Source organism: Rhinoderma darwinii, chromosome 2, assembly GCF_050947455.1.
Source record: "Rhinoderma darwinii isolate aRhiDar2 chromosome 2, aRhiDar2.hap1, whole genome shotgun sequence".
In the NCBI taxonomy this organism is placed as follows: domain Eukaryota; kingdom Metazoa; phylum Chordata; class Amphibia; order Anura; family Rhinodermatidae; genus Rhinoderma; species Rhinoderma darwinii.
In genome coordinates this window covers 237,484,721-237,510,434 of record NC_134688.1, presented here as the reverse complement: position 1 = coordinate 237,510,434, position 25,714 = coordinate 237,484,721, and the positions used below count along the sequence as shown (strand labels likewise).

Genomic DNA, 25,714 nt, shown 5'->3' with positions numbered 1-25,714 from the left:
GGTCACTACGTGTGCACATACCCTAAAGGGAATTTGTCAGCAGACAGACCTTTTGTCTTGGTCATGCAACTTGCGTAAACGAAAAATCAATGTTTGATTATTCCGGCATAGCTGTCGTAAGTGCCACTTTCAACTCAGAGTGACGACTCTAGAAACACTCAGAAGACCGCTAGAGCTGTCACTCCGAGCAGGGGGGGCAGGACTGGCCGCATGCAGTGAGAAGCCAGGAGCGCTTCCACTTTACATGCCCACCTCATTGACACTTTTGACTTCAGTGGCAGGGGAATTAAATCGATTTCTTATTCATGCCACTTAAAAGACCGAAACCAAAGGTATGTTTACAATGTCTTCCCCCTACCCTATATCGCTCTTTCAGAAATTTTAACCCCTTAATGACCAAGCCATTTTTTACGTTTTTCCATCGGCGCATTCCAAGAGCTATAACCTTTTTATTTTTGCGTCGACATAGCTGTATAAGGTCTAGTTTTTTGCGGGACAAGTTGTATTTTTTAATAGCACCATTTTGGGGGACATATTATTTATTGATTAACTTTTATTAACTTTTTTTGGGGGGGAATAGAAAAAAACCTGAAATTTCGCCACTTTTTCGCGTCTTAAATCAACAGCGTTTACCGTGTGATATAAATAACACTAACTTTATTCAGCGGGTTGTTACGATTGCAACGATACCAAATTTGTATCGTTTTTGTATGTTTTACTACTTTTACACAGTAAAAACGTTTTTTTTTCAAAATGACTTGTTTTTGTGTCTCCATATTTGAAGAGCCGTAACGTTTTTATTTTTTCGCCGATGCGGTCATATGAGGGCTTTTTTTTTTGCGGGAAGACTTGTAGTTTTTATTGGTACCATTTTGGAGTAGATGCGACTTTTTGATCTCTTTATCACATTTTTTTTAAAGTCAGGATTCACAGAAAACAGCAATTTTTCCATCGTTTTTTATTAAATTTTTTACGGCGTTCACCGTGCGGGTTAAATAATGTAATAGATTTATAGTCGGGGTCGTTACGGACGCGGCGATACCAAATATGTATAACTTTTTTACTTTATTTCGTTTTTTTAATAGTAAAGCATTTTGTAAGGGGAAAAGCTGGGTTTTTCATTTTTTTTCAAATGTTTTTTTTAATTAACTTTATTAGACTTTTTTTTCCACTTTTTTACTAGTCCCACTAGGGGACTATAATATGCGATTCTCCGATCGCTATTATAATACACTGCAATACTTTTGTATTGCAGTGTATTACTGCCTGTCCGTTTAAAACGGACAGGCATCTGCTAGGTCATGCCTCCGGCATGATCTAGCAGGCATTCTCTCCAGGCAGACCTGGGGGCCTTTATTAGGCCCCCGGCTGCCATTAGAGACACAGACACTCGGCGATCTTATCGCCGGGTGTCGGTGGGGAGAGAGGGAGCTCTCTCCCTCTCTCCAAAACCACTCCGATGCGGTGCACGCTATTGCGCACCGCATCTGAAGGGTTAAACAGGTGAGATCGATACTAATATCGATCTCACCCGGCAGAGCAGGGACGCTCCCAGCCCTCAGCTGCCTCTAGCAGCTGAGAGCAGGGAGATCTGACACTCCCTGCTCTGTTTACTTTATCCTGATGCAGCGCCGTAAAAAGGCACATGCATCAGAATAAAGCCCGTTAGTGGCCGCCGTTAAAAGGCGTATTGGCGGTCACTAACGGGTTAAGGTGTAAAAGCAGTTGACAGATTCCGTCTTAATGTGGAGATTTAACAAAGAATGACTTGCCCAAAAAATCCAGATCCATCCAAAGCAATGTTTAGAAAATTTCTAATTCTTGAATATCTTTTGATATGCATTTTAAACTATCCTCTCACGCTAGATGTGAGTCACTATTTAGGGATCTAAGAGAGTCATAAGTGCCGCTTTGCAAGCAGTGTTATTTCCGAGTGTTTATTGTCCGTTTTACATTGGGTTATTAGGACCATCTTTGTGTTAACGACAGGTTATACAACATTATGCAATTTTACACCTCTGTAAAGAGTAATGTCAAACTCCTGTTAAATAACTTCCAACTCCACATCCCACTTAAAGAAAACTAAACTGAATAAGTAATGAAATGAAAAAAATAAATACAAAAAAATTGTCAACATGTTAAAACACTGCTGTGATTGACGTATCGCTGATTTTTAATATGTCTCTAAATTGGAACTTTAACTGCATTATGATATACAGTAGTGAATGTAATGCGGGTCTTATTAAAAGCTTCAAGAGTCTCTGTCACCACATTATAAGTTGCCTATCTTGTACATAATGTGATCGGCGCTGTATTGTAGATTACAGCAGTGTTTTTTTATTTTGAAAAACGATCATTTTTGAGCAAGTTATGACCTATTTTAGCTTTATGCTAATGACTTTCTTAATAGACAACTGGGCGTGTTTTTACTTTTAACCAAGTGGGCGTTGTGTAGAAAAGTGTATGTCGCTGACCAATCAGTCATACACTTCTCCCCATTCATTTCTCTGCACATAGTGATCCTGCGTTGTTCACTATGTGCAGTCACATACACACACATTAATGTTACTGAAGTGTCTTGACAGTAAATAGACATCGCGTCCAACTATTCACAATCCTGACACTTCGGTAACGTTTGTGTGTGACTTACAGCACAGCAAGCGTAATCTTGCGAGATCGCACTTTAAATGACAGCACAACGTGATCTCGATGTGCTGTGCTGTAAGTCACACACAAACGTTACCGAAGTGTCGGCATTGTGAATAGACATCCCGTGTTGGCTAGAGGAGATGTCTAATTAACTCTCAAGACACTTCAGTAACGTTAATGTTTGAGTATGTGACTGCACAGCGTGATCTAGCAGGATCACTATGTGCAGAATAAATGAATGGAGAGAAGATGGAATGGAGAGATGCTGATTGGTCAGCGTCATACACTACTCTCCACAACGCCCACTTGGTGAAAAGTAAAAACATGCCCAGTTGTCTAAGAAAGTCAAAAATGTTTGTACTTTTTATGACACCGCTTCTATGTATGCCGTCTAAATAGAAGCTGTATCGTTCTTTCTCAGCCAATTCTGTCAGTCCAGCTGAACTGACGGCACAGTTGACAGTGGGTGCTGCGTGTCTCTGACTCACAGGATCCACCTATCATCGATCATATCAAAAACATTGATTTTTAATTTAAAAAAAATCCATTTAAAAATGTTCTTGTCACGATATGTGGACCCACTAGGCCGCACTGCAGTAGTGGGGAGACAGAAGGCCAATCAATAGAAAGTACAGCACAAGGGTACCTGAATAGTCCAGACCGTGATAGAGGTTTTAGCACGAATGGGGCTGGATGGGACCGGTTGTGCCAGACGTCACGGACCACAGTAGGTGTGGCAGGTTGTGGCGGACGGCAGTAGGTGCATCAGGACGCGTCTCCAACACTAGACAAGCTCAGGAACAACGCACTGCACGGGATACAGGATACAGGTAGCCGGACATGGGAACCCTGGGAACAGGATAACACTGAGGGACCATTTGCAAAGACTTGCATGGGAATTACTAACGACGCTCAGGCAGGGAGTGAAGGGGCAGGGCCCCTTAAATAGTCCAGAGTGATTGGGGCTAGTTTAAAATAGAATCTAGAATAGAAACTCTACGGGACGGAGCGGAAGTGAGTAGGAACTGGGGTCTGCGGCCATGGGCGCTGCAGTGTACATAGTCTTTGGGGGGGGGGGCTACTAGACCTACAATCTGCGGTTTGTTAAAGTGAGTCTTGTTAATGGTTAAAGCAGCTCGTTCACAAGTATTTATGTAAAAGTTTCTAGAGGTAATCTGAACTGGAGATGCACCATATGGACAAAATTATTGGGACACTTACACGTTCAGAAGCTTTAATGACTTCCCATTCCAACTCCATAGTTATAATTATGGAGTTAGTCCCCACTTTACAGCTAAACCAGCTACCACTCTTCTGGGAAGGCTTTCTTCAAGATTTTGGAGTGCGTCCTGTGAGAATTTTTCCCCGTTCATCCAGAAGAGCATTTGTGAGGTCAGACACTGATGTTGGACGAGAGAACCTGGCTTGCAATCTTTGTCCTAGATCATCCCAAAGGTGTGCGATGGGGTTGAGGTCAGGGCTCTGTGCGGGTCACTGAAGTTCTTCCACACCAAACTCACCCAACCATGCCGTTATGGACCTTGCTTTCTGTACTGGGGCACAGTCATGCTGGAACAGAAAAGGGTCTTCTCCAAACTGTTCCCATAAAGTTGGAAGCGTACAATTGTACATCATGTCTTAGTATGCTGAAGTATTAAGATTTCTCTTTACTGGAACTAAGGGATCCAGGCCAAACTCTGAAAATCAACCCCATAGCCTTATCCCTCCTCCACCAAACTTTACAGTTGGCACACTGCAGTCAGGCAGGAAAAGTTCTCCTGGCATTTGCCAAAACTAGACTTGTCCATCAGACTGCCAGATAAAAAAGCGTGATTCATCACTCCACTATTCCAGAGTCCAGGGGCGGCATGCTTTACACCTTCCGTCTGACGTTTGCCATTATCCTTGGTGACGTAAGGCTTCTATGCAGCTGCTCGGCCATGAAGCTCTGGGCGCAGAGTTTTTGTGTGGATATTCTTGCCGGTGGAGGAACTCTGCAGTTAAGTCAGCAGAGCGTTGTCCACTTTCATGCACTATTCACCTCCGCACTTAGCGACCCCACTCTGTAACTTTCCGTGGTCTGCCCCTTTGTGGCTGAGTTTTTGTGGTTTCTAAACACTTCCACTTTACAATAATACCACTTACAGTTAATCGTAGATATCTAGCAAGGAAGAAATTTCTCGAACTGACTTGTTGCAACTATGGCATCCTATTACAGGACCACGCTGGAATTCAGTGAGCTCTTTAGAACGACCCATTCCATCACAAATGTTTGTAAAGGCAGACTGCATGGTTAGAGGCTTGGTTTTATGCACCTGTGGCAATGAGACTGAATAAAACACCTGAATTCAATGATTAAAGGGGTTGTCTGGGCACTGGGTGGTTTTTCACACCAATGACTTTTCTACAGCATAGGTCATCAATAAATGATCGGTGGTAATCCATCACATGGAGCCCGCACCGATCACCTGTTCCGTCTGCCTCCAGACACCGGATGTCCGTGCCAAAAGCAAATGGCTCTGGTCACAGTATAGCAGCGGTACTGCAGCTCTGCATCTATTCAGGTGAATAGGAGCAGAATTGCAGTACCACAGCACAGCCTCTATACAGTGTACGGAGCCATCTGCTTCCTGCGCCGGCCAATTCATAACATCTGGTGCCCGGAGGCAGATCGGTTCCTGGTCTGGGTGTCGACTCCCACCAATCATATACATCCTTTAAGAGGTGTGTCCCAATAGGTTTGTCCATGTAGTGTATGTCAGATAAGGTTGTGATCAAGGAGGCAGGGATTTTAATTTTTTTAGACTTCCTGAGAGTAATCAATCTGAAGTACACTACAGTCCAGCTCTGTAAGTCATGAATGCACAATGCAAGTCTTAGTCATGTGTTCAAGCGTACCTCCAGTAATCTACTTAAAAACATCTTGGGATATGCACCTCAGCTGACGTTTGAAGGGAAAGGCTTCACAGATATACTGTACATGAGGATCTAAGAGCACTATGAAGCTTTTATATTTTACTAGATTTAAGGCCTGTTCACGTTTTTGCCCTACGTTTAGCATGTACGTCAGGAAATCTTTTTTTAAATATGGAAAGCGTAGTAGACTATGCTATTACAAACAACGGGATCCCGCAAATGTATACTGAGTTTTATATGTTTTAACATGGGAGCTTATGGATGACATATGCACCTGTATGGATCTGTTAAACGTTTGTCGTGAGCTTTTCATGACATATACGTTAGTCTATGGGTGATGGATGCCTAACAGTGGCATCAGTCGCACCTCAGGCTATTATGGTATTCTTTTAACGGATATGTCATGAATAAAGGGTTGTGAGGGTTCATGACCTATACGTTAAATGAATGCCACTGTTGGCTGTCCGTCACAGCCTATGTTTAGCGTGTAGGTCAGACTTTTCCCGACGCATACATCAAATGTGCAGGGGAAAAGCAGTGTGAAAGGGGCTTTAGCTGAACTTCCTGGACATTGACACAAACTACAGCTGAATTGACATAAAGCAATGATAAACTAAAATAAACGGTTTGTGAGTATAAACAAGCTGAAAAGTACTTGAAAACTGCACACAGATTTAATAAACATATTGGTAGATTTTACATTTGCTGGCAGGATATCCAAGTCGAGGTTTGAGCTTCAAGTGTAGCTAAACGTTTAACAAACTTCTGACATGTCATAGTGACATGTCAGAAGTTTGGATTGGTGGGGGTCCGAGCACGGAGATCCCCACCAAATCGCTAGAACAAAGCAGCTAAAGCGCTCGTGTGAGCCATCAGCTCTTTCGTGTCTGTTCGGCTTTTTCCAGAAATAAATATATCGGTGAACGGACTCAGTAGAAAGTCTATGAGCCCGTACTCCGATACATCGGCTTTCCGGAAAAAGCCGAACAGACACGAAGCAGCTGAGCGCTCACACGAGTGCTTTAGCTGCTTAGTTCTAGCGATTGGTGTGGGTCCCCGTACTCGGACCCCCACCAATCCAAACTTCTGACATGTCAGAAGTTTGTCAAACGATAAGCTTCACTTCAAGAATAGCCGGGTAGCTGAATCGCCTAGAAATCAGTCTGCCTCCTGACCTACATTACTTTGTCCGTCCTTGGTATAAGTAGTTAGGGAAAGATCTAAACCTTACCCCCCCCCCCCCCCCCACCTTTCCAGCTGTCAGGATCCTTTTGTACAGCTGCTCAGCTTGTTAGAAATATTACATCCTGTTATTCTCATCATCTTCCTGGGAAGCGTCTACTGTCTGTCTGTAACATTATTGTATACATGCACTGCATAAAACACTTGATGTACACGTAAACTGAACGCTCAAAAGTACTTGAAGTAAATAAACGAAACTTTATCGTGTATTGTAGAAAAGGGAACCAGCAATTTGTTTACATGACTCCTTGCAGTGCCCGGTCTGTGTGCAGCTGTCGCCAACTGCTAGACTACATAACCGATGGGTCAAAGAGACTCCTCACTATCTGCTCAGTAGTAAAGAATGATTCTGTGACCAGGGTTCATAGAAAGGATGGATGCAGGAGACCAATAACCCCTTCCTAGGCCATCCCTTCTAATGCACGTTCAGCAGTAACTTCTTGTTCCACCTTTTATTGTTTGCACAGATAGTTTGTAAAAACAGACACGATGACTTCCTCAGGCATCTGCATACCCGATATTGACACTGTAGCCGGAAATGTGGCTTCTTGTCACTGCCCTAGATTTACTTCCATATGGTTACATTCACATGAGTGTATCAGAATCACACGCGTCAATCTTGTCCGTGTGTGTTATCTTATGCATCAGTGTGCTTGCTGGTGGCATGCTTTATTCACGCACTTGCAAAGCACATCATTTTTTATTTTCAATTGAATTGATGCGCAAATCACAAGTGCATACGTGAGCGGTGCATGGTTTTCACGCACCCATTGAATTCAATGGGCAGGTAGGTGCGTGAAAACTCCACAATATCATGCAGTGAGTTTCACGCAACGGACACTCGCTGCGAGAAAACTCCTGCATGAGTGAACGCCCCATTGAGTGCAAAGCCTCTCACCTAGATATCAAACACACAGGCAGCCTACATGCACACTATAGGGGTCATGTGGGAGATTCACCAGTGACTGTGGATCTTGGTTTTGTCTATAGACAGATATATATATATATATATATATATATATATATATATATATATATATATATATATATATATATACACGCTACCGTTCAAAAGTTTGGGGTCACCCAGACAAGTTTGTGTTTTCCATGAAAACTCACACTTCTATTTATCAAATGAGTTGCAAAATGACTAGAAAATATAGTCAAGACATTGACAAAGTTAGAAATAATGATTTTTATTTGAAATAATAATTTTCTCCTTCAAACTTTGCTTTCGTCACAGAATGCTCCATTTGCAGCAATTACAGCATTGCAGACCTTTGGCATTCTAGCTGTTAATTTGCTCAGGTAATCGGGAGAAATGTCACCCCATGCTTCCAGAAGGCCGTCCCACAAGTTGGATTGGCTTGATGGGCACTTCTTGCGTGCCATACGGTCAAGCTGCTCCCACAACAGCTCTATGGGGTTGAGATCTGGTGACTGCGCTGGCTGCGCATGGCGTTGCAAAATGGAGTGATAGCCTTCCTTATTAAAAATCCCTTTTACCTTGTACAAATCTCCCACTTTACCAGCACCAAAGCAACCCCAGACCATCACATTACCTCCACCATGCTTAACAGATGGCGTCAGGCACTCTTCCAGCATCTTTTCAGTTGTTCTGCGTCTCACAAATGTTCTTCTGTGTGATCCAAACACCTCAAACTTCGATTCGTCTGTCAATAACACTTTTTTCCAATCTTCCTCTGTCCAATGTCTGTGTGCTTTTGCCCATATTAATCTTTTCCTTTTATTAGCCAGTCTCAGATATGGCTTTTTCTTTGCCACTCTGCCCTGAAGGCCAGCATCCCGAAGTCGCCTCTTCACTGTAGATGTTGACATCGGCGTTTTGCGGGTACTATTTAATGAAGCTGCCAGTTGAGGACCTGTGAGGCGTCTATTTCTCAAACTAGAGACTCTAATGTACCTGTCTTGTTGCTCAGTTTTGCAGCGGGGCCTCCCACTTCTCTTTCTACTCTGGTTAGAGCCTGTTTGTGCTGTCCTCTGAAGGGAGTAGTACACACCGTTGTAGGAAATCTTCAGTTTCTTGGCAATTTCTCGCATGGACTAGTCTTCATTTCTAAGAACAAGAATAGACTGTCGAGTTTCACATGAAAGCTCTCTTTTTCTAGCCATTTTGAGAGTTTAATCGAACCCACAAATGTAATGCTCCAGATTCTCAACTAGCTCAAAGGAAGGTCAGTTTTATAGCTCCTCTAAACAGCAAAACTGTTTACAGCAGTGCTAACATAATTGCACAAGGGTTTTCAAGTGTTTTCTAATCATCCATTAGCTTTCTAACACAGTTAGCAAACACAATGTACCATTAGAACACTGGAGTGATGGTTGCTGGAAATGGGCCTCTATACACCTATGTAGATATTGCATTAAAAACCAGACGTTTGCAGCTAGACTAGTGATTTAGCACATTAACAATGTATCGAGTGTATTTCTGATTAATTTAATCCTATATTCATTGAAAAAAAACTGCTTTTCTTGGAAAAATAAGGAAATTTCTAAGTGACCCTAAACTTTTGTGTGTGTGTGTGTGTGTGTGTGTGTGTGTGTGTGTATATTATACACGACCACCAGAGTAGCTTCAGAGATTCTATGATGAACCGAAACGTCGCTCACTTGAGGTGAATAAATCCACCTTGTTTCATCCTCTCTGAAGTCCTGGTGCTGTTACTTTGCTCTATAGTCGTTTTATATTCAAGTTGGGGAACTGATTCATCCTCTGGTATCGAGCACATGGCCTAATATATAGGTGTGCTGGAGTTCTGTTTTCATCTGTATTTGGACTGTGTGTATACAGTTAAGGAAATAAGTATTTGATCCCTTTCTGATTTTGTAAGTTTGCCCACTGTCAAAGACATGAACAGTCTAGAATTTTTAGGCTAGGTTAATTTTACCAGTGAGAGATAGATTATATATAAAAAAACAGAAAATCACATTGTCAAAATTATATATATTTATTTGCTTTGTGCACAGAGAAATAAGTATTTGATCCCTTTGGCAAACAAGACTTAATACTTGGGGGCAAAACCCTTGTTGGCAAGCACAGCAGTCAGACCTTTTTTGTAGTTTATGATGAGGTTTTCACACATGTTAGATGGAATTTTGGCCCACTCCTATTTGCAGATCATCTGTAAATCATTAAGATTTCGATGCTGTCGCTTGGCAACTCGGATCTTCGGCTCCCTCCATAAGTTTTCGATGGGATTAAGGTCTGGAGACTGGCTAGGCCACTCCATGACCTTAATGTGCTTCTTTTTGAGCCACTCCTTTGTTGCCTTGGCTGTATGTTTCGGGTCATTGTCGTGCTGGAAGACCCAGCCACGAGCCATTTTTAATGTCCTGGTGGAGGGAAGGAGATTGTCACTCAGGATTTGACGGTACATGGCTCCATCCATTCTCCCATTGATGCGGTGAAGTAGTCCTGTGCCCTTAGCAGAGAAACACCCCCAAAACATAATGTTTCCACCTCCATGCTTGACAGTGGGGACGATGTTCTTTGGGTCATAGGCAGCATTTCTCTTCCTCCAAACACGGCGAGTTGAGTTAATGCCAAAGAGCTCAATTTTAGTCTCATCTGACCACAGCACCTTCTCCAAATCACTCTCCGAATCATCCAGATGTTCATTTGCAAACTTCAGACGGGCCTGTACATGTGCCTTCTTGAGCAGGGGGACCTTGCGGGCACTGCAGGATTTTAATCCATTACGGCGTAATGTGTTACCAATGGTTTTCTTGGTGACTGTGGTCCCAGCTGCCTTGAGATCATTAACAAGTTCCCCCCGTGTAGTTTTCGGCTGAGCTCTCACCTTCCTCAGGATCAAGGATACCCCACGAGGTGAGATTTTGCATGGAGCCCCAGATCGATGTCGATTGACAGTCATTTTGTATGTCTTCCATTTTCTTACTATTGCACCAACAGTTGTCTCCTTCTCACCCAGCGTCTTAATTATGGTTTTGTAGCCCATTCCAGCCTTGTGCAGGTCTATGATCTTGTACCTGACATCCTTAGAAAGCTCTTTGGTCTTGCCCATGTTGTAGAGGTTAGAGTCAGACTGATTAATTGAGTCTGTGGACAGGAGTCTTTTATACAGGTGACCATGTAAGACAGCTGTCTCTAATGCAGGCACCAAGTTGATTTGGAGCGTGTAACTGGTCTGGATGAGGCTGAACTCTTAATGGTTGGTAGGGGATCAAATACTTATTTCTCTGTGCACAATGCAAATAAATATATAGAATTTTCACAATGTGATTTTCTGTTTTTTTTTAATATAATCTATCTCTCACTGGTAAAATTAACCTAGCCTAAAAATTCTAGACTGTTCATGTCTTTGACAGTGGGCAAACGTACAAAATCAGTAAGGGATCAAATACTTATTTCCTTCACTGTGTGTGTATATATATTTTATTTCTGTGCCTTTTTTTCACAGTCCTCTGTCATATTGCATCATCTAATTATTGCAGCTCTCATGTGTTTTTTTTTTTTTTTTTGTTTTTTGGGTTCTGGTTACTGCAGATTGATTTAAAATATAATCCAATATAATGGACAGCTGAACTGCATTCAATTCAACACACGGTTATCTAGTCACCCCGGCTGTCCACATTGGTCCCATGGCTTCAGTTATTAACAGCTTTGATGCGTTTTTAAACGGATCACGTCAGATCCCTTTGACTAGGATCCACTGGTAGAAAACATCCATGTAAACCTAGCTTTGTCTGCAGCCATCTTTCTCGTGTATACATTTTGGGCCACATGCATATAACAGTGAAAAAACCCATGACTAAATTTCAACATGTGAATGTAACCTAAGAAAATGATAGTGTTGCCTATAGCAATAAATCAAATTCCAGTTGTCATTTTTCCAGAGCAGGATTGGTAATATCTGGTTGCTGTGAGCGACATTAACAGTTTTTTCCATATTTTATGCATGAGGCCCATTGTTGCACACTTACTGATACTGGTGTACCACGTAGCTTGCCTGTTGAATGTGAGCAACCCAGGTTGTACCTGGCGTAGTTTGCCATTTTTTTGTACTGAACAGGAAGTGGGAAGCTTTTAATACCTCTGTTGCTTGAAGAAGGCCTTAAAAGTCACGCCCCACTCTCTGATGCGAACAAAATTTCAAGCCATCTACGTATTTGAAAATTTCCGCTGCGTGTGCACATGGTCTAATTCAGGGGTCACGCGGGCTGCATGCGGCCCCTGAGGCTGTCCTCTGCGACCCGTGGAGAGAGCATTTGGAAGGAGCATCGCTCCTTCATGATGTTAGCCCTCTGGCGATGCGAACGCATTGTTAAGCCTGCGGGTAGTGGATAGAGCGGTCGGAAGGAGGAGCACTCCTTCATGACGTCAGTCCTCACGCGCTGAGAACGTGTTGGTGAGCAGTGGCCCGACAGTCCCATGTGGTGGAAAGCCCCTGTAGTAGCGCCGCACACACTTCACTTTTGACAACGCTACACACCCCGGTCGAGGAGGGAGTCTCAATGGAGCTACCTACATGGAGGGGGTGTGTGGTGCTGTCAGCAGAGTGGGGTGTGTTGGGCCCATTCTACAGTAAAGGAATCCCAGGCCAGTGCATCGGCATGCTCTGGTTTGGGATTCCACTCCTATAGGGGGGATGTGGTACTATCTATAGTTTTGTGTGTGTGTGTGTGTGTGTATTTATCTGCGAAGGGCACTGTGGCGCGATCTGCGGAGGGCACTGTGGCGCGATCTGCATTCTTGACATTTGTGTGTCTGCCAAACGCTGCCAACTGAGCTGCCGAACTTCATTTAGCGACACTTAAACTGGATAACTGGATTGTTGAAATAAGCATGTGGAGAATTCTCTCAAATTTAAAACCTAGCGCTATTATTATAGTAATGTATTATTATTATTATTATTATTATTCTAGTAATATAGTGTTATAGTATTTCAAATAACTAATTGATAATTTTGTATTGTATCAAATTTGAAAGTAATCCGGCCCGTCAACTTCCCATTTTTTCTATATGTGGCCCATTTACCCGGCCGAGTTTGAGACCCCTGCTCTAATGGGTGTTCTTTTTATAATGGTTCAAATCCTTTGTTGCCAATGTTTGTTCAGATACTTATATTCTTTGTATGTATTTAATAAGGTTAATTTAAGGACTTGATAAATATACCTAAAACTTCACAAGGCCCAAATAGAAGCTAATAGGCACATTGGGGGAATATATCAAAAGTTTATGCCAGTTTTCTGTAAGAAAGTCTCAGATTTTGGCGCATGTCATAGTTGAGCTAAAATTTGCGACTTAACTTTCCTCGCAACTTTCTAAAAGTGTTGAAAAAAGGGACAAGTCTTAGTCGAAGGGGGTAGTGCCCGTGTTAGAACAACAAATTGAGTATAATTTATGCAAGAAAACTGGCGTAATTTATGCAAGAAAACTGGCGTAATTTATAGCAGTAACTGGTGTACATTTCAGACTGTGGGGCGTAGCAAGGTAGGAGCCCGAAACGGCACCCCCATCTGTTTCACCCCTTTCCTTTTCTTCCGACATCGCTCTTCTTTTCACTGGGTCCCCTCCAGCTCTCTCTTCATTCTGCAACTCATTTAAGGTACTGATGCCGAGCAGTGTCAGTACCTATGCAACACCGCACTCAACATCATCTGTGCTGCATTGTCGAATAGGTACTGGCGCTGCCTGGTGTCAGTACCTTAAATGAGCAGCGGCATGAAGAGGGAGCCGGAGGGGACCCGGAATATAGGAGCTGTGAGATGAGTGTGTTTTTCTTTGTGATGGGGAGATTGATATGTCGTTCGCCTCATAAAGGGAAACTCCGGCCAAAACTAAACTTTCCCATGTGTACCATTATGGTATTCCATGCGTCAGTCTCTCGCCTGTTATTTTTCTTTCTGCTTCTATCTCTATATATGACACCGCGATGGTTGCTTAGCAGCAGTGTGAACCCGGCTCGGTGACATGCTTTCTCTACTTGAGTCTATGGAGATCTATGTGTCATCAATCACAGGCTTCAGCAGTTCCTGTACCACACTAGTTTTGCACACGGGACGACGACACAAACTTCTTTCTTCAGCCACCACTGATACTTAGACAGGTTCCTGTCACACAGGTATAATGTAGAAGAATATATTGCGGTCTCCATGTCTGTATACTTATGGTTTCTCATCTTGTTTAGGAGAATACAAAGAGAATTATAATCAGTGTCCACCAGCATGCAGAAATGGTATGGCCTTTAGCTGGTCATGTGATGCTGTTCTGAAGCATCATGGGATTGATAGCAAAGCAGAGAGGAAGAGAAAGCTGTGGAAATCTAAGAATCAAAATGGAGGCTTTTTTAAAGAACCGACAAGGCAGCAGTTCAAAAAGTCAGTACAGTATACATAAAAGAAGTGTAGAGTGTGGCATACAGTCAGGTGGGTAATGCAGAGATAGAAAGTTGTTTCCACTGAAGATCTTCTTTAATAAATGGGTTGCATCTTACGACAGTGACTTGGTTATTAAGACTGGCGTATAAAATGCCAGTCTTAATAATCTGCCCCAAAAGTTCGCAATAAGTGGAAACTTTTTCACAGATTCAGAGGTACTTCTTCTACAGATAACATCAAAATGTGCTATATTTAGGCATCATGTAGCTTAAAATTCTTTATTTTTTTTATGATTTTAAAATATTCGCATATGGGGAAATAGTGGATAGAACTATTATAGGTGTACTGTGGCACTATGGGTAAAAAAAACTGAGGAAGGTGAAGCTTTGTCAGTCACTGACATGAAAAAATAGAATACGTACTGTACTCTGAAGAGATCTGAGGACAATTTTCAGTGTAAATAGTACAGAATGTAAAGAGGAACCTACTAGGCTGCCATACAGTACTGAAATTCTGCCACAGATGCTGGAATCAGGGCACAGTACAGCTTTCTTATATACACCCCTGAGATGGCCATGCCTGTTCACGTTATTACTCAGGACATTTTCTCCTGTTCCTGGGCAAGACGTCCAACTAGTGTTCTATCATAACTCCCGGCTATAACCAGTCCCCCCGTCCCCCCCTAGTCTCTCCAGCACCACTTCATTATAGTGGAACTAATTTGTAGAGACTAAATGGCCTCCTGACTCTTAGAATCCTAAAAATTTTCATTCCTTTTATCTTTTTACAGTAGCTCATCCACAAAACAGTCAATTTATATGTGGAAATCAGGTTGTAGCATTAGATCTAGTATGCCAGAATGTCTTACATGTCAAGCTTTGATGTTCTTCCACTCTTTAGACCTGATCATGTTTCAGTATGAAAGGAGCATGGATTTAAGGAAAAAAAAATTGTATGTACAGCTCTTCTCTGGAATATACTGTAAGGCTATGAAGGCTATGTTCATATTTGCTTTGTGGCTTCTGTTCATAGCTGATAATGGGCTCTAGCGTGGTGTCCATTGTTTCCAGTTGAAAAAAAAGAGTGGTGTAGAATGCTATTTTTGCCGTCCAATATGACGAAACCTGCGTTGGAAGCTCCGAACAAAGCCTGTGACACGGATATGCACCAAAGATCTCCTTCTGTTCCTCTATAAGGCCAAGGCGTGGTTCTTAGTCCATCAAATATAAGTAAATATACAAGGACCGTGCTATACCACATAAAAAGATAATGTTTAACCTCTTTGCGAGATCCACCATACATGTACGGCAGACGTGCAGTTTTTCATTATGGCGCGGGCTCAGGAACTGAGCTTACACCAAACTCAGCAGGTGTCTGCTCTTTTATACAGCCGACACTCACCTGCAATGGCCGGGATTGGAAATTACTCCGATCTTAACTGTTAAACACTGGCATGTGATTAGTTAGACCAGGGGTCTCAAACTCGGCCGGGTAAGTGGGCCGCATATAGAAAAAATGGGAAGTTGACGGGCCGCATTACTTTCAAATTTGATACAATACAAAATTATTGGTAATCAATTAGTTATTTGAACTACTATAACACTATATTCCTATAATAATAATAATACTACATTACTATAATAATACCGCTAGGTTTAAAATTTGAGATATTTCTCCACGTGCTTATTTCAACAATCCAGTTTTCCAGTCTAAGTGTCGCTAAATGCAGTCCGGTGCCCTCTGTGGATGCAGCCGCTGTGCCCTCTGTGGATGCAGCCGCTGTGCCCTCTGTGGATGCAGCCGCTGTGCCCTCTGTGGATGCCGCCGCTGTGCCCTCTGTGGATGCTGCCGCGGTGATGTCAGGGGTTTGCCCAGAGCTGGAGTCCCGGAGCAGGGCCGCTTCTAGCACTCTGCCTGGGATTTCAGCTCTGCTCCTGACATCACTGTCCATATATGGACAGAGATGTCAGGGGCAACCCCAGAGCTGGAGTCCCGGGCAGAGCGCATGTACGCTCTTCCTGGGACTCCAGCCTGTGCTCCTGACATCACTGGGACTCCTGCTCTGGGGAAGCCCCTGACATCATTGTCGATGTATGGACAGTGATGTCAGGGAATTCCACAGAGTCCCGGAGCAGAGCCTATACTACCGCTCTGCACGGGACTCCCGCTCTGGGGAAGCCCCAGACATCGCTGTTCATATGTGGACAGCGATGTCGGGGAATTCCAGAGTCTCGGAGCAGAGCCAATACTAGCGGCTCTGTGTCCCACGGGCCGCAGATGGCGGCCCGCGGGCCGCGTGCTTGAAACCCCTGAGTTAGACCGTGGAAGGGTGTCTAGTGAATGCCTCTAGGTCTTTCATCTATGTCCTACTATCAAAGAGAGTCTGTCACCAGAAATTGGCCTATAAAAGCAGCAGCACCGTAAGATAGTGTAGCCTCACCTGGACATAATGCTGTTTTTCTTTTTCAGATACATGCCTACGTTGCAGAAATATAAGTTTATTCGTAATATGCAAATTAGCAGTTTGGAACAATGAGGGCGTCACAGTTGCACCAAACAGCTCTACGTTCTCTCACCAGTTCTCCGTTGGGGAACTCTCTATTGGTAGAACACTTCTACGTTCTCTCCCCTCCCACCCTTCCTTCCCTGACTGACAGGGCCACTGAAGCTTCACTGGTCGAATCGGCCCTACCGCGCATGCGCTGATTACGTCATACTGTGCACATGGGCTTAATTGCAGAGTAGCGAAAAGGGCCATACACTGAAATACATAAGCACTTCAAAAACAACAAACTTTTCACTAAAAAAGTTATTGGAGGGATGGTCATACCACCTTTAAAAACATCAATACTCTGAATTTGTTATTTTCTTTGCACAGTGTTAGGCTGTGTTCATATCAGCGTTGGTCTTCAGTTCATGGGTTCTGTTAGACCTTTTCGTCGGAGGAACCGATGAATGGAAAACCAAACCGAAACTATACCTTCCGCTACGAAAGGTCTCCGCGGAAACTATAGCATAGTCGACTGCGCCATTGTTTCCACAAAAAAAAAGGAAACTTACGGAACGGAAACAAATGGAAACAAATTGCAACGGAAGCATTACCATTGAAATCAATGGTAATGCAAACGGAAGCTTCCGACAGAATGGTCTAACTGAACCCATGGACAGAAGGCTGACGCTAATGTGAACAGGCCCTTATATATACTTTTTTAAATTTAAATTGGTTAATATTTCATGTTTCCTATAGCGGATCGGTTAGATTTATTCTACCCTGTCTGAGGACAGCATAAAGAAATGACACACACAGATTTCAGCGTGCTGACGGCAGCATAAATAGCTGTGTAATGTGAACATTTTTCATCTTCATTTACTGTAGTTATATACGGTTTAAAGGATTGGAGCAATGTTGCAGTTCTTACACAGCGTCCGATTGGGAATAGTGCTGTGTAGGGAAAAAAAATCTGTAGACCTAGCACTGCAGCCCCTTTGTTCTAAGGATTGCACAGGTCCCAGAAGTCAGACATCAACATTCGGACCGTAATGGCATATCCTAATGTGTATAGTAAAAATAACCCTTTAAAGTAAAGTTAGAACTTGCCGATCTGAGTGACTCTGTAATATAAGTATTATTGTTTCGTGTTATATTTCTTCTATAATGAAAAGCGATGCTCTGCTCCGGGCTACTCATTTTCAAAATCCTGGTGCCGCTTCCTTTTCATTGCCATATACTGAATACGTGGATGAGGAGGAAGCAGTATGGGAATGATCAAAATTACAGAGCTTCTGGGGCCAGACTATTGGAGCCTTATAGAGAAGAAATGGACCAATAAGGCCTAACCGTGTACAGTATATTACAGACTTGCCCAGCTTCTTTTTAAATTGTTATCTAAACCCGAGTTACGTTTATTGAAGACAAACCATCAATAACCAGCCAGCACTAGCAGGTAGCTTTTATCTTGCAACTGCCTAAGGCCAAATATTGCATCACCCAGTGATTATTACCCATTATCATACAGTCAGCTTGGCAAATCCATATGTATTCCTATGAAAGGGAAAGGGCGGCTCTACCATGGTAATCAAAGATGGAGTACTCTTAGTGATTCACTTAAAAACCTCTTAAGGTCCTACTACACGGCCCGTTAAAACGTGCGCCAATCAACAAGGCAGTTTGTTGATCGGCGCTCGTTTCCTCCTCTCACAAGGAGCAATGATCATTAATGTATGGGGACGAGCGATCGTTTATTTACATCATGTTGGAGGTACATCTTCCTGTTAACACAGAGATGTGCTGCTGACAACAATAATATTTCTTGCTGCATAAAAGATATGATCAGCCGATGAGCGAGCGTTTCCTCGTTCATCGGCTGATCGCTACCCTGATTACACAATGTTCATATGAAAGCTCATTTGCCCAATCATTGGTCCGTGTAAAAGGGGCCTTTAAAAACTAATTTACACGCCCTAATCTAGAATACAAAAATGAGTGCTCTATGCTGTTTATTCTCCATTTACTTGCAGACTGCATTCATTTCATATAGGGTTGTATAGGGGAAGAATAGAATTACTGCGAGCCTTTTACTTCCTCCCTGGTGAAAGAGAGAACCATAGAGATATAGCTAAAATAACTAACTCAAATATCTTACTCAAACAGGACATTACAAGCTGTATGTGTGTCCATAGAGGGAGCCTGCCTTCTAATAAGGTCCTGTGTTCACAGCATCAGCGTGGAATCAAGAAGACCGTATCTCTTTCACTTTTTCTCGCGAGTCCGGTGAGGGCAGGAATGTGTAAGGCCCCCTTCACATCTCGTTACTGCACAACGTTTAGCGTGTACGTCGGAAGGGCTCCTAGCGTACATGCTATACATGTAGATAGGGCTCCATAAACCTGACGGTGGCTAAAAAGTGAGTCCTTTGAGCCTCCATCGGGCTGGGATATGTCAGTATGGTTTTGTTTTTTTGTTTTTTAAAGGTTCTGAAAAGCATGGTATACTACGCTATTCCAAGCAGCGAAATCCTTTAAAAAAAAATAATAAAAAAATAGTAACATGAGAGCCTATGGGTAACGTATGCCACTGTATGGCATACGTCACAGTCCTAAATATAACATAGATTTAATGTGCTTTTTAATAGCTTTTCATGACATATACGTTAAACAAATACCATTATTGTGTATATGGGGTGGTGACGTTAAACGGCTGTCTAATAGTGGCATCCATCAGCCATAGACTTTAATGGTATCTGTTTAACAGATAAGTCATGAACTCTAATGACACCGCTTTAACAAATACCATTAGTGTCTGTGGTGATGGATGCCACTGTTAGGGCATTCCGTCACAGGCAACGTTTAATGTATACTCGTGGAGCTTTTTCAGGCGTGTATGTCAAACCTAGGTGCATTTATGAGATGTGAACTAGACCTAATGTGAGCTAGCAGGCTTGTAGAAACAGTGACTGTGACCGGGCTGAAGCTCCACTGTATCTGTAACATGGCAGAAAATGTATGATAATGTTAGTAAATTAGAAAGGAGAATAGGCCCCATGCACACAACCATAAAAATCCTCCACAGTTGTGGACCGCAATTATGGTCTGCAATTACGGACCCATTCACATATATTGTCCTCGGACACCTTCCCATTTATTTACAGGAAGGTTTCTGGGCCATAGAAGAGTACCGCAAAAGATAGGACATGTCCTATCTTTTGCTTTTTACGTGCCGTACACCCATACTTTGTATGGGAGCACGGGCCGAAATTGCGGGCAACTGTCCTTGGCCATTGGAGGCCAGCCGTGCCCAAAATCGTGGCCTGCGATTTACGGGCACGGTCATAGGGTCTTAGGTAGTGCTTTAATTACTGACTGTCTGCTACGGAGACACAGCTCTGCTGCTATACTCTGCACTATCTGCTGCCCAGAATGTAAAAAGATGTCCACGAGTTCAGAATACGAGATGTCACACAAGTAGGATATACCAGGAGCTGGTCATGTGAGACTGGATTACAGAGGCATTTCAGGTACATGACATTACATTAGTATTTGACTATATCCGCACACAATTTTTAAAGATCAGAAATTATTTAATTTTTTTCTTATCTCGGCAATGTTTTTTTTTTTTCTTTTGTGTTTTTATAATGAGCATCTTTTGTCACCGTTTCTCATAAGCTAGCTCACGGTGAAGTAAGGAAACTTTTTCTCATGCCAGGCTATTACATAAACAGGTGTCCGTTTGAAGGATGAGCCCTGGGAATAGTAAGTAGCATGCCTCAGCTGTTTCACTGAAGAAGCTGAGTAAGCTTGGATGTTAACTGGCATGAACCGTTGCACTAACCACAATGATGGGAAATTCTGCATCACATCTGCACTTCTGAAGTAATGAGAATCTAGGAAAACTTGCCAAGAAAACTGGCTGTGTGCATCTTTGTTTAAATTTTACATTTGGGATTGTTAATTAGTTTCAGGCATCAAGAAAGCAGTTTCCTCAAATAACATCATAAGGCAGTTCAAGTAAAATCCTTTGTAAAAGTTGGAATTTAAGCCTTGAGGGTATGCTGTCGTTTTTTATTTAAAAGTATATAAAGTTAATGAAAAGTAGATCTGTATTCATTATCCTCACATGGCAAATGCTGTCGTGCACATAATTCTGCACATATAAATCTATCTAGAGCGGTGATCGTGCACCTACCCTTTTATAGGGGCCTTATGTGCAGCCCATGACTCCTTTTAGAGGGCTGCACATTACATTTAAAGGCGTTGTTTTATCGTATACAACCACTGCTGTGATCACTTGACTCCTGTGGGTTCGATTCTGAATTGTATCAGCTGGCTTTGCCAGGGCAAGCCATATCTGATAATGAAGTGATAATGTAGTACTACATGTTTTCCCTTCAGATAAATAGCTGTCCATGTAATACATGGGTGGCTCCAGTTTGCCAGGGTGGCTCCCTGTTCTAGCTCAAAGAGGGGATCCTGAGTGGGGGACCCCTACTGCCGGCATACGGACAGGGGTTGTCTTTACGAAACTGCCCCTTTTAATGCCGTGTCCCTAATTTTCAGCAAACAGTTGACTGGCAGATAAAGAAACTGGCATCTCAAATGTGATGCCCAAACACCAAAAAAGCCATAGCTTGATTAAAAATGTTGTACCATGCAGTCTGAAGATTTTGGGGGAAGATTTATCAAGTGGTGCAAAGAAAAAGTGGAGAAGTTGCCAATGGCTACCAATCCGATTCCATCTCTTATTTGTCAAAGGCCCTTTGGAAAATAAAAGCAGTGACCTGATTGGTGGCCGTGGTCAACTGCGCCACTTTTCCTTTGCACTAGTTTTGATAAATTTCCTCCTCCATGTTTTGCCACACAGGCAGACACACTGTACAGTCAACAGATAGTAGAGTGGAGCCAGGGGCCACAAGGTGAGTACAAGAAAGGCCGTGCGTTGCCTGATCTAGAAGGATACACATGGGCTGATAAGCCATTGTTGTCTAAAAGGAAGTTACGTGCAATAACGCATTTCATATTGCGACTACCTGGAAATTGGACTGCATGCTGTAAATGGAATAGCGTGGTCATTTGCTGTATATTGAATGTTGAATCAAGAGCCTCCTACTCTTCGAACATGATTGTTGTTTATACAGAAAACTTTTTTTCTGCGCACGCGATGCGCCACAACTGAGCCAGCTTTTTTTAAAAATTGTGTTGAAACACAAGTAAAAGGAGAAGTTACTTCCTTCGTCTTTGAACTAGACTGAATTACTTGCCTTGCACTACACTGAAACAATTGCTGTTCCTTTTAGGCCCCATGCTCACGACGGTAGAATTAGTCCCTAATGGCCTCTGCAAAAGATAGGACACATCCTATCGTTTGCTTTTTACAGACCGTGCTCCCGTACTTTGTAATAATATCTGTCAGGCTGCTCCCTATCCCAGAAACAAGCAACTGAGCTTTCAAGTGAGAGACTGTACACCGCTACTGCGTTTGGGAGCTCAGCCACAAGCATGTCTTCCATAACTTGACAATCTTTATAGCCATTTCCTTGTAAGCCTTGCCATTTCTTGCTAGATCCCAGGGTTCTATAACATTTCGTATGATTTGCTCCTTTCTCATTTGTGCCATATCCTTGTACTATTCAAAGTAGGCATATAAGACATAAGGGTGTGATTCTTGGAATAACATACAGGATACTGACAGACATGAACAGAGGGTGAGGCAAGGGACAGAGGGAATTGTCTACGTACTTGTAGGCACTTCATGTGACTGACTGGCAAAGTATATCTCTCCATAGCCTCAAAAATGGCTTCTCATGGCTGTAAAGTCTGGGCTCAGTTATAGAAGAGCCTCTTTGGAGCCCTTTATACAGTACTAGCCACAATGCCTTCCCGTTACCGATGACTATTTCTCTGTATCGCCGAGCACCTTGCTCCCCCCCCCCCCCAACTACAGTAAATTTTCCCCTTCTCTCTTCCCCTGGTACTGTGGACCTTCACTCAATTTCCAGTAACACAATCCTCTTTCTTTAAACTTCCTGATCCTGTGCCAGAGATCGGCAGAGGCGGGGGAACTCCCTGCTTGAGCAAATTGTAACAGATTTCTTCTGTCGGGAGTTAGATGAGTGGCATCTTTGAGTAATCTCAATGGTAAACGGTTTATTTTGTATTTTATTCATGAGACACACAATAATAGCAAACTTTGTTTTTCGGTCATTGGATAGTCGCAATGCTTCCAGCCGGTTTCTTTTGAGCATTTCCACTTGCAGATAGACAAAATAAAGTGCATTCCAATCACAATTCTACATTGACCAGTGGCACACAACTAAAATTAGAGCAGATGTCTACTGAGAGATGGGGAATGTTCGGGGACTGAGACGTGCATTTGCTCTGCTGATAGTTCTGTATTCCAAAGCTGATTAAAATGTGACTGAAAGGACAGCGGATAATCCAAACTCCTCTGTCCTCACAATACCTCCGTCTCTCTAGACATGGATAAGAGTGCTCTTGAAACTGATTTAAAAGACCCTTCACTTCTGGGTAACCAAAATGTATAAAAATATATATGTATTACCAAAATTTCTATTTTTATTTGGCCTTTTTAGACTAGTGGACTGAAAGCAGAGAATTGGTCCTTTGCTGTATAGCTGTAATAAATACGGTCATCAGGAGGGGACTGACCATTAGGGCATAAGGACAGTGCCTGGGGGCATTCAAAGTTTACCTGCAGGGCAAGCAAAAAAAAACAGGTAAATTTTCACACTTTTGACACATACAAAACTTGAATTATAACACGAAAAAAAATATGAAACCCACATACCCATCTATTTGTCAAAATAGATAGCTGCAGCTTTCTCCCTCCCTTATGCCTCATGCACATGACCGTGTGTGCTGGCCGGGTCCCGTCTGTGATCCGTGGAAAGGTACGACATGTTCTATCTTTCCACGGATTGGAAAGTCAGGTCTGTTTTCACGGACCTGATTCACCCGCTACAGTGAAACTTTTCACGGACCCAATCGGGTGCCATTCGGATGCCGTGAAAAACGACCCGAGTGGCACTCGGTTGTGTGCAACTGCACTTACAGTTACAATAAAACAACAAGTAAAACCTTTTGTGTTGCTCCCCATCTTCAAACAAGTGCTGCGTCCCGAGTATTGCACCTAGAAAATTGAGCCTTTGTATTTTTGCTATGGTAAGTGTTTAAAGTCATGCCTTATTTCAGGGTTAAACCAAATCAAGTGTAGTGGTTGTTATTGGGCCCATGACCTTTAATTCCTGTCGGCACAGATCTTTCTGTCTGGCTATCATCATTGATGGCAGGTCTGGTCAACCGGCACTTAATGATCGCAATAATAGAAGTTGCACGTGATCTTTATATTTCAAAGCGTAACTGAGCTTTCTGCAGCCACTATCGGGATGTCATGTAGTAAGTAACTTATCGGAGTTGTATACATTGATGATTTTGTGAAGCATGCCTTTTAGCTCCAGGAATAAGGCTAATGGACAAATAAATAGTCAGGATTTTCTAATATATGAAGCAAATTTGAGGTTACAAGCTAAGGGTGAAGCTTAAGTGTATTTTCACACGGCAGCGTCCGTAACGGCTGAAATTACGGGGATGTTTTCAGGAGAAAACGGCACCGTAATTTCAGCCGTAACGGCATGTGCAGGCGCTTGAACGCCGCGTCCATTACGGACGTAATTGGCGCTGCTTTTCGTTGGAGTCCATGAATAGCGGCTCCAATTACGCCCCAAGAAGTGACAGGTCACTTCTTTGACGCGGGCATCTATTTACGCGCCGTCATTTGACAGCGGCGCGTAAATATACGCCTCGTGTGAACAGACAAACGTCAGCCCATTGCTTTCAATGGGCAGATGTTTGTCAACGCTTTCAAGCCGCATTTTTCAGACGTAATTCGGGGCAAAAACGCCCGAATTACGTCCGTAATTAGTGTGTGTGAACATACCCTAACATTAATCTCTACATCTATGGCTTCATTTTCACTTTTTTTTTTTCCTTTTTCTATCTCAGGAACCATGCGGTGTGTGAGGAAAACTCTTTATTCACTAGACACTGCACCAGCCAAGGGAGTTTGTTGGGAATGGATGAATGATGAAGGCTTTTGGACAGCTTATGAAACACAAATTTGCATATTTCTTGAGGAAAATTTTAGCAAGCGCAAACCATCTATAGATCTTGGAATATTTGGACTCTGCTACCACGTTGACTTTCTCGTACTTGTTCAGACTAATCAGGCCACTGGTTTTCGGCGGCAAGTCCAGAGGCGCCTGGATGCACCTTATCCAATAACTACAAGGGTTGGACCTGCACATAAATCATCTGCCTGTGCTTGCCACCAGTGTCTTGCAAGCAGTGGGGCAGGGCCTATTCCGGTTCGCTATAGACACTCCATGATTAACTTGTCTTCATCCTCAAATTACCCAAATGCCAGTCGGACAACTAACAGTAGTGCTGGTTACCTCCCTTATCCAAAACCAACAATGACTAGTGCTAAATCAGCACCAAAGCTTAACGCTTGGTTACCGCCAACAACATCCATGCAGTTTCCTGGTCCTTCTTCCGCAAATGGAGTGCAATTTCTCGGACCTCCTACTTCTGCTAACGGAATAAGGTAAACCCTTAGGATTTATTATGCGATTGCTACAACTAGGTTAAAGGATGGACCAAGTACTCTCGTTCATAGCGAGCCAGCTAGACGGGCCAATTTGACTTTTGTTGTGTTGAATATCATTTTGTTGTGTTGCAGTTCTTCACTCTTTTGTGTGAAGGTCTTATGGGTTATGATTGTGTTTTTTTTTATCATTCTAGACAAGTGCAAAGAGAAAACTGAGACATTGAGATTTTCTCTTAGTAATCTTTTATTGGTTTTTATTTTTGGATTTCTAGCATACCATCACTTCCTGTACAGATTCCGAAGAACAGTTCCATGAAACAGGCAATTGCAGGTACAATAACCGTGTTGGAAGAAGCTCAATGTTTCTAAACATGCAAATTTAGTTTATTTTAATTTCTCAGTAAGGTCTTCTTCACACTTCTGTTT

At 42.7% G+C, this 25,714-nt stretch overlaps 1 protein-coding gene across 2 annotated transcripts in view; it reads left to right on the top strand.

The window, feature by feature from the left end:
• DTX2 (deltex E3 ubiquitin ligase 2) overlaps positions 1 to 25,714 on the top strand; it is a 60,003-nt gene that overhangs the window by 11,763 nt on the left and 22,526 nt on the right. For both annotated transcript variants that reach the window (XM_075852981.1, XM_075852980.1), the window contains exons 3-4: positions 24,685 to 25,285; positions 25,561 to 25,619. In XM_075852981.1, the coding sequence (XP_075709096.1) occupies positions 24,685 to 25,285; positions 25,561 to 25,619 (660 nt within the window). The remainder of the gene's footprint in view (positions 1 to 24,684; positions 25,286 to 25,560; positions 25,620 to 25,714) is intronic.